Below are 9,359 nucleotides of genomic sequence, written 5' to 3'. Positions count from 1 at the left end.
CACATAACGGGTGGTGGTATCTACGATGAACAATATCTATGTGAAACAGTATGTGGTGGGAAGTGAGAAAGAAAATGACATAAAATCACTGTGGGTAAGTTTACTTATTTACAAGCCCAATTAAATATTCCCTTAACGATTAATATGTATTAAAAATAAAGACCAAGTCAAGCCACAGCTCCGGAAACCACCACAAGCTAAGCAGCTGCAGCAGGTTCCTGGCCCCCCGAGGGACAGCAGAGTCTGGTAGGGCGGCCGCTCCATCGCCAACTGCGGCCACACAGACGGGCCAGCTGGGCCCCCAGGGCATGCACGCTGCATCACCTGGCCCGGCGGCCCTGCAGGACCCGTGGTGCCAGCTCCTCGACAGGCTGACTGCAAGGGGAAGTGGGCAGGGTGGGGCCTGCAGACTAGAGCACCTCAAAAGGAATGGAGGTCAGCATGTAATGGTGACAGAGTCTATCTGGGGCAACAGGGAAGTTTTGGAAATATTGGTGGTGGTCATCCAATCATTATTAAAAATGTAATTACAGCTGCTGAATCACACACTTTAAGAGAATATGCTTTGTGAATTAGACCTCAATAAAGCTCTTAAAAAACATAGGCACAAGGACTTCCCTGACGGCAGAACGGTCAAGAGTCCACCTGCCGATGCAAGGGACACGGGCTTGGTGCCGAGTCCAGGAAGATCCCACATGCCGCAGAGCAACTAAGCCCGCGCACCACCACTCCTGGGCCTGTGCTCGGCAACGAGACGCCCCCTCGACGGGAAGCCTGCGTGCCGCAGCGAAGAGCTGCCCCCGCTCACCGCGGCCGGAGAAAAGCCCGAGTGGCAGGAAGACCCAGTGCGGCCAGAAATAAATGAATAAATTAAAAAACCAAACCAAACCACCGAGACACAGGACCTTCCTGAGTTAAGTCAGTTTCTTTAAATGAGTTAACTTATGAGATCATTTCTATTAAAAAAAAAAAAAAAAGCAAATCAAAAAGCAGGGAAGACTATGTATGGAAATGCACATGAGTAGTGAGGAATAAAGACGGGGGCGTCTCTCCTCCCCATCACCAGAGTGAGGGATCCCGAGCACGGTACGGGACTCCATGCTCGGCACGCCTTATGGAGCTCCGGAGACATGCTGCAGCAGGAAGCCCCGAGCCCGGAGGCGGGGGGCGCGTCTGAGAGACCGGACAGGCGACCGGGCCCCCTCCTGCGCCCCCGGCCCCATCAGCCCACCTCCCTCCCCACCCAAGTGCCACAGAGGGGACCACCCCACGGCCACCGAGCAGAACCCGCGTCTCGTCAAGTAAAGCACCTTGTACCGCAGCTTTCCTTTATCAGGAGAAATCTGTGACGTTAACTCTTAGTCGCATCAATCCTGGGTTTGTTATTCTAAGTTTAACTGTATTACTCATCGGGTTGTGAGCTTTCTCCCCAAGCGGCATTCTCCCCTAAGCCCTGCACTTTCCTGGCAGAACTGCCGTGGCAGAGGTGTCCAGGCGCACAGCTGCTGCGCCCCAGGGGCAGGACGCACGCGGGGGAGACCGACTACCTGATCTGCGACACCAGGGCTGGCAGGTTGCTCTGGAGAAGCGGCTCGGAGAAGACCAGGTCTTCAAAGAGGTGCTTGTTGTGCAGCTCCCACGTCACCTGGAACTTCTTCAGGTGCTCGTTTTCCTAGTTAATGAGACATACGAGAAGACACGCTGAATTAAAGACTGGAAAACTGGCAGAGCACGCTCTCCCTGACCTCCCACAAACCACGTCCCTCTATGCAGGCCAGAACACCGCGCTCCGAGGGCGGCGAGTCCCTGGGCCTGCAGCCTCCTCCTGACTGACTCAGCAAGACGCACACGGCTGAGGGCGCAGGAGAGAGCTCAGTGCACAGCCAATGGCATCTCTCACCACGGGGCCTTCGAGCCGACTGAGAGCCCTCGCAAACGACTTCACTGCGTACCCACCCTGTGGCGCCCAGGGACGATACAGAGCCTGTCCAGAGAAGAGCCTGGGGTGAGTCTGACAGACCGAGAACTCCATGCTGGCAACCTCGTGGGGAGGTCAGCTCCTCCTCTCCCTGATGAACGTGGCCACCTCATCCGTTACTTTCCACAACCGCTTTACACACTCAACACCCTTCCGGCCATCAGAGCGAGTGACCTCTAGAGAGAACAGGGGCCCAGGGCTCCGTTCACGTGCTCTGACTGCAACCACACGTTCGTGAACTCGCATGTCGGCCACATGCAGGCTCCCTACGGTGCGTCAGCTCGCACATGGGAAGACGGCCTCCTCTGAGCGACCGACAGCCCCACAGACTTCAGGAGCACGGCACCCCCGTCCCCGCCAGAGCCGCGCCTCATGCCACCCACCGACGAGTCTGCTCCCGCTCACTGTTTAGCGTAGCCGAGCAGAAGGGCTGACACTGGGGGACGTCGGGACACGATCTCCCTGCGGACACCCCAGTGTCCTGTGCCCTCACCAGCAGGGGACGGAGGGGCTGAGAGAGCAAGCGAAGGGGAACCGCGCCCGTTCCTGAACCCACACACACCTGCAGAACGATGCTGCAGGCACAAAGGCCTGCTCCGCATGCGCACACAGACGGGCTACACGCTTTGTGAGCGCTCTGGAGCCGCACGGAGCCTCGGCAGGGGCCCTCGGACCCTCACCTCTGTCTGCATTTCCACTGTCGGCTCTCATTGCATGTTTTACCAAAACGCTTCACGCCAGTCTCTCATGCAGTGCTTCTCAGAGCCATTCCCACACCAGAAAGCTGGGCGGGGCTGAGGCCGGGCCTGAGCCTGAATCAGGCACGCTGTGTGAAGACGTGCTCGTCGTGAGTACAGAGCCACAGATGGCGTGGGGACAGCACACACACACTCCTCAGGGACCCCTCCGCACAGGCACCGCGCCAGCTCGGACAGAGACAACGCAGCGGGCCGCAGCTTCCAAGCTCCCAGGGGGCAGGGCAGAGGCCCGCGCCCAGGTTGCGACCCGTCCCTGCGACAGAGAGCACAGAGCGAAGGTGGCAGGAGGAGGAGCGAGGGTCCCGGGAGGGGCCCGGAGCCACGGGCGAGCCGGGCTGCTGCATGTTTTCGTGAAGAGGGGATGGTCCCTGCCCGCTGGTCTGAGCGCAGCCCCGAGTTATGCTGGCAGGAACAGGACCAGAGCTCTGGGTTGGGCACATCAGCTAGAGGTGACCAAAGGCGAGGACTGCTGTAGGAAGACACTGGTATTTTTTCAGATCTGAAATTATGCTTCCAGACGAGGCGTGTGAGAGAAACAGCAGACCCCATACTCGTTTCACAATCTCAGATCAACCTGGGACAGCAACGCACACCAGTGAGCAGCACGCCCCACAGCCCACACAGTAACCCTGACCTTGGGGCCGCGGTGCCCCATTCACATGCCGGGCAGCCTGCCAGGGTCTGGGAGGCAGGGCCTGCGGGGGTGTGCGGTCACAGCTGCTGCAGCGACTACGCGGGGGGCGGGGGCGGCAGCAGAGACTCAGTGTGGCTGCACCCAGAGGCCCCAGGAGAGCTCCCAGCCGACCTGGCCCTGGCCCCTCCACCCCAACACTCCCGCCTGTCACTTCCCGCAGACGGTGGGGCTGGGAAGGAGGGCAAGCGTGTGCAGTCACGTCCTAACAGAACTTGAGAAACAGCAGGCTGGTCAAGATCCTGCTGTCCTTGAGAAGGGAGACTCAGGGTTCCCGCCTGTTACAGCTGGGGAGGCATCTCCTGGACAAACGGAGGCACAAGGACGCTTCCCAGAAAGTTACATGTGCAGATGCCCTCGACCTCCTGCCGCGGTGCACGTGCTCTGCAGCTCTGGGGTTGCAGAGGGCGCTGCCCTGGAGAGGCGGGGTGGCGAGCAGAGGGGGAACAGGCCAGGGGACTCACGGAGGAGGACCCTCTTGCGGCCAACCACAAAACCCGAGCTTTCAAGCAAAACTCACAACTCCGGCAAACGGACACTTGGCACTGGGCCTGGAAGCTCCTCCGCGTGTAGGGGCCCTTCCGAAGAGGTCAACAGTGATGGCGGCGGGGCTGGTCCACACTGAGGACAGTGCTGCTGAACTGGACACTGAAGACCATCAGGCAGCTCTGCGCAACCCACTCAGTGAACCAGGGATTCCCAAATGATCAAGGTCGGATGCTCAAAAACCACCTGAAGGCTGAGCGACCCCAACAGACGGTGACGGAGCAGAGTCCCCTCGCTCGGGTGACAGTTTCAGGCCCACCTTGCAGCCAACCGCCAAGAAGTACTCGGGCTCTGGTAGACTGCCTCAAAGAATACCCACAATGGACTGAGAAGTCTACGAAAATATTCCTCCCCTTCCCAAGTAAATAGCCGTGTGAGGCCCCATTTTCTTGAAAACTTCAACCGAAACAGCCTGACAAGCTGAGCACAGAGGCAGACACAAGCAAGCGCGCGTGCTCCGTCCAGCCAGACGCCGAGGCGTCCGCTCCGCGCACAGCAGCGCGGCCCTCAGGGCTCCCCCCGCGCAGGAGTGGCAGGCTCTACTGGAGCGAGGCTCGAGGTGGCCCTGGACCCGGAACCCACCTGCAGGACTGGCTTGTTTCTACCGAGGCCTGCCAACTTCAGAGTCACACAGAGACCCTTACGCTCAAGTCTTCAGAACCACCAGTTTTGAAACTGACTGTATTTGTTTCAAGACACTGTTTTACCACGAAGAAAGCAGCTTCATTTAATAACAAAATGTGAGCGATGAGGACCACCTCCACAGACTGTTAGTAAACCAAGGAAGCAAAGAGGGCCTGTTTCTCCTTCCAGCCGGCAGGTGCGCCGAGGCCGTCGAGGCCAGGTCCCAGGAGGTGCGTCTCCACCACCTCCTCCTGCAGCCCCTACGGCCACGGCCTCTCTGAGGCGGTCAGAGGCCCAGGGAGAGCAGGTCTGTGTGTCCCTTTCACCAGGACTGGAAGACGCCCACAGGGGCCGGCATCCCACCTGAGCACGAACCCCTCCTCAGTCCAGCGCTGGGCAGCCCCCACGCCCTGCCCCACCCCAGCACGGCCTCCGTGCGCGCAGCACAGCACTCCGGCCCCGCAGAGACATGCCCCCGTCATTGCCAACCGTTTCCTCCCCCTCACGCTGTGCCCACGCTGTTCCCTGGGCCCCAACGTCCCCACACGGTGCTCCTGCTTCTGTGCAGTAGCCAAGTCCTGAGGGACGGGAAAGAGGGGAGCAGCCCCCGCCCCCTGCCCAAGGAGGGGAAGCAGCCCCCACGCCCCGCACTTCGCCCGAGCAGGGGACAGCTTGATGGGCTGTGGCCCCCCGCAGACGTGGCGCCTCACCAGCGTGCCGAGGAAGCTGCTGATGGTGCGTGCGGCCTGGCACAGGGCGCCGTACTCCTCCAGGAGGAGGGAGATGAACTGGTGCGCCTGCGGCGGGCCCTGCAGGCCGGACGGCGGCTTCACTCTGGATGCGGCTGACAGCTGCCGCAGGAGCCGGACCTTCATCTCCAGCACGTACTCCCGCGCCTGCTGCTCCAGCCGCTGGTACAGCTGGTAGGGGTCCCGCTCACAGAGCCTGCATGGGAGAGAGGCACACTCACCTGCAGGGCCTGCTCACAGTCACCCCCGACGGGCGGGGCGCCCCGAGCTCATTGCGCAGACAGGGAGACTGGCGCCCGCTGAGTGCCCTGTCAGATGGGGGCGGGGCGGGGGTCGCTCACGCAGCCAGCCAGCAGGGGGCAGAGCGTGCACAGGGGAGCCGGGCTGGGATGCCAGGAGACCCAAGCGCTGTCTTTGAACACGTCTGTGCTGCCAGGTGAGGAGCAACAACCCCAGAGGAGCTGCCTGGGCAGGAGGCCGGCTTGTCCTCCTTCCTAGTGACTCAGTCTACAGTCCAAATGGGCTGGTACTGTTCTCATCACCAGAGAAATCTTAAGAGACAATTTATCCCACCAAAAAACTAAGTGATGAGATAAAACATGTCAGCTGAAGATCAGAGACAACAAATCAGGACATGCCCCCAATCAGGCCACAACAGCAAGTATCCGTTTCACGAATTTCCTTTCTAACATGGAGACTGTCAGCTTTTACAAACTTGTTCTACAGTAACTGGCAGGACTGTGGTTAAAGAGCCCCCTGGCTTTCACTGTGCACTTCTGAGGAGCCTCCAGATGGAAACCGACGACACCGGAGCAGCAGGCACGGGCTCTGTGTACCGCCCGCCACCAGGAGCACCACGGGAGCTCGGCACACGAGAGCAAACCCAAGAGCAATACGGCTCCTGGACTCGGACCACAGCCCCTCTCCCCGCTGGGCACCACGCTGGGCAAGAGAGAGAGAAGCTGTCACCTATTTCACTTGTGCTTCCAGGCAGCTCAGTGGGTAAAAACTCTGCCTACGATGCAGGACACACAAGAGATGCAGGGTCGATCCCTATGTCGGGGAGATCCCGTGGAGAAGGGAGTGGCTACCCACTTCAGTATTCTTGCCTGGAAAACTCCATGGACAGAGGAGCCTGACGGGCTACAGTGCACGGGGTTGCAAACAGTCGGAGACGAATGAGCGACTGAGCACATTTCATTTTTAACTCATCATACCAAACCACCTCGGCTGTAAAAGACAAGAGCCAAATAAAAACAGAACCCTGTAGCCTTATTAAAACCATGGCCAGAGAACAAGAAGAACTGAGCAATTCCCACTGTGGTTAGTTCAATTCAGATCGTCGTGTTAGTTTTTAAATGTAGGATAACAAGTATAACTTTAATTACCAGTATAGAGGCTGCTCTCTGAAACAACGCACTTCATCGCTTAAGGAGGGTCACAGAAGTCTCAGACGACACGGGGGCAGCAGGCCTTACTGGGGCCGAGTGCCTCCTCTGTGGTGCCCTGTGCCTGGGGACTGGACACACGCTGTGCGTCGTCTCTTTCTCCATTTCTGTACCTTACATGTTTAACCATGACCACGTGCTCCTCTGGCAGACTTTGTAAAAGTCCTGACTGAGGCAGGAAGACGGACACTCTGTGGAAGCTCTCCCAGCCGCACGTCCGACAAACACTGGTCCCGGCGGCAGGGCTCCAGGCACAGCGCGACTCCAGGGAGCGGGGTAACACAACACAAAAGAGGGGAGGGCAAGGCGGGGGGAGGCCCCTGGGGTCAGGTCCTCCAGGGAGCGGAGTAACACAACACAAAAGAGGGGAGGGCAAGGGGTGGGGGAGGCCCCTGGGGTCAGGTCCTCCAGGGAGCGGGGTAACACAACACAAAAGAGGGGAGGGCAAGGAGGGGTGGAGGCCCCTGGGGTCAGGTCCAGTGGTCTGAGACAGGGGCTCTCAAGTCTAATGCGAAGGGCTGCTGCTGTTGTGAAGTCGCTCAGTCGTGTCTGACTCTCTGCAACCTGATGGACTGCGGCCCACCAGGCTCCTCTACCGGTGGGATTCTCCAGGCACGAATACTGGAGTGGGTTGCTGTTTCCTTCTCCAGGGGCTCTTCCCCACCCAGGGACAAACCCTCGTTTTCTGCAGTGGCAGGCAGATTCTTTACTATTGAGCCTCCAGGGAAGCCCAACGGGAAGGATGGAAGGGAGAAAAGAAATCTGAGTGAGGAAAACACTCCAGACAGAGCGAAAAGCAGAAACCAGCACCATCTGTGGCGGCAGCATGAGAACCGGTGTGGCTGGAGTGCGCTGGTGGGGTGTGAGCACAGACTGGGGGGCCAGGGTGGAGTGCTGGATGCCGAGGGCCACGGGAGTCACCGCCAGCTGCACGAGCCCCAGAAATGGGCCCCGCACATACCCTTCCTGGCGTCTGTGCTGGCGTTTGAAACAACAAAAAAAGTGTCCTCTAGACGTGAAGAGCACAAAAAACACAGTACATACAACACATGTGAAAACATGAGACACACAGACCTCAGTCAGGGGCTGGAATCCCTGCAGCTCCACAGCACGGTCCCTCACCAGGGCGCTGCCGCCTCCCAGACCTCAGCCGCGTGCAGGGCACCACCACAGCTTCCGCCACAATGCCCGCCCGCACTATTATCCGCCGAGCGCTTCAACTGTCTCTGCTTTACTTCGGCCTCTTCCTAAGCACCCACAGCTGTGAGGTTATGGGTCTGACACTCAGGTTATACATATTTTCCTAATATTCACCAGGAAACCCAACTGCTAGATAAGGCATATACTGCCTAGAGCCATCTCAGGTGCAACAAATCACTAACTAGCTGCCACTGCCCACGGCCAGTCACCCATCCTGCCTCCAGAATACACAGCGAGCAGGAGGTTACAGAGCCTCAGAGACTGCGAGCAAACCAGGAGAAAAAGACCAAAATGAGAATCACTTAACTCACTGCTTTTATTTGGAACACCCCTAAAGAGAGAAAAAAGATGGCAGGAGCTATGGTGGTGGTGGCGGCTCAGTCGCTGTAACAGGTCAGCTCTGACTCTTGGTGACCCCATGGCCGGTAGCTCACCAGGCTCCTCTGTCCATGGCAAGAACTTCCCAGGCCAGAATACTTGAGTGGTTGCCATTTACTCCTCCAGGGGACCTTCCTCACCCAGAGATCAAACCTGTGTCTCCTGCCCTGGCAGGCGGATTCTTTAGCAGCTGAGTCAGGGCTTCCCCGGTGGCTCAGCTGGTAAAGAATCCGCCTGCAATGCAGCAGACCTGGGTTCAATCCTTGGGTGGGGAAGATCCCATGGAGAAGGGAACGGCTACCCACTCCAGGATTCTGGCCTGGAGAATTCCACAGACTGTACGGTCCATGGGGGCGCAAAGAGTCAGACACGACTGAGCGACTTTCATTTCACCTCACCCAAAGTGTACAAACCGCGTAAGAACAAATCCTGTACTGCCGATGTGCACAAGGCCCCAGCCACACCCCGAGCCCCTCCCAGCGACACACACCCATATGAGCAGGCCAGCAGCTGGCTCCCCAGGCACTGCCTGACCCCACGGAGCCCAGAGTCCCTCACCTCCTCAGGGGCGTGACCGCCTCTCCTCCACGAGGCAACAAAGCAGCAGGGCCCGAGAAACCCTCCCCACCCCCCTGGGGCCAGCCAGTGCCCAAACGGAGCGCTACTGCCGATCTCAATGCTAGGGAACGACGGGAACATGTCCGTTCACCTTCACCCACAGGTAACCAGAGTCCAGCAGGATCGGAACCGGAGCCTTGACCGGCCCGTGTGCCACCGCCGCGTGCCTGAGGCCGCCCCCCGAGGGGCCCGCTGAGCACCGGGGGCTGGGGGGCCGGGCCCGGGCGAGGCGTACCTGTCCACCAGCTCCTTCACCCCCGCCCTGTCGGGCACCAGGGACTGGTCCTGGTCGTCTGCGAGCGGGGTGCCCGCCTGCCGGTAGATGCAGCGGACCGTGTAGCGCACCTCCGACCAGTAGGTCTGCAGCTG

The 9,359-nt window shown here is 59.3% G+C and overlaps 1 protein-coding gene across 1 annotated transcript in view; it reads right to left on the bottom strand.

Moving 5' to 3' along the window:
* The window catches only part of FAM193A (family with sequence similarity 193, member A), a gene marked incomplete at its 3' end in the record, with an annotated part of 40,675 nt that extends 31,327 nt beyond the window's left edge, over nucleotides 1-9,348 (bottom strand). Inside the window, exons 1-3 of the mRNA XM_010831999.1 lie at nucleotides 9,226-9,348; nucleotides 5,308-5,542; nucleotides 1,548-1,672 (exon numbers count right to left, since the gene is read on the bottom strand). Of these exons, the coding sequence (XP_010830301.1) occupies nucleotides 1,548-1,672; nucleotides 5,308-5,472 (290 nt within the window). The remainder of the gene's footprint in view (nucleotides 1-1,547; nucleotides 1,673-5,307; nucleotides 5,543-9,225) is intronic.
* Between the last annotated feature and the right edge of the window lie 11 nt (nucleotides 9,349-9,359).

The sequence above is a fragment of the Bison bison genome, unplaced genomic scaffold (assembly GCF_000754665.1).
Source record: "Bison bison bison isolate TAMUID 2011002044 unplaced genomic scaffold, Bison_UMD1.0 scf7180017462803, whole genome shotgun sequence".
Taxonomy (NCBI): Eukaryota; Metazoa; Chordata; class Mammalia; order Artiodactyla; family Bovidae; genus Bison; species Bison bison.
Note: the sequence above shows the minus strand (reverse complement) of the source record. Positions and strands in the feature narration are given on the sequence as shown.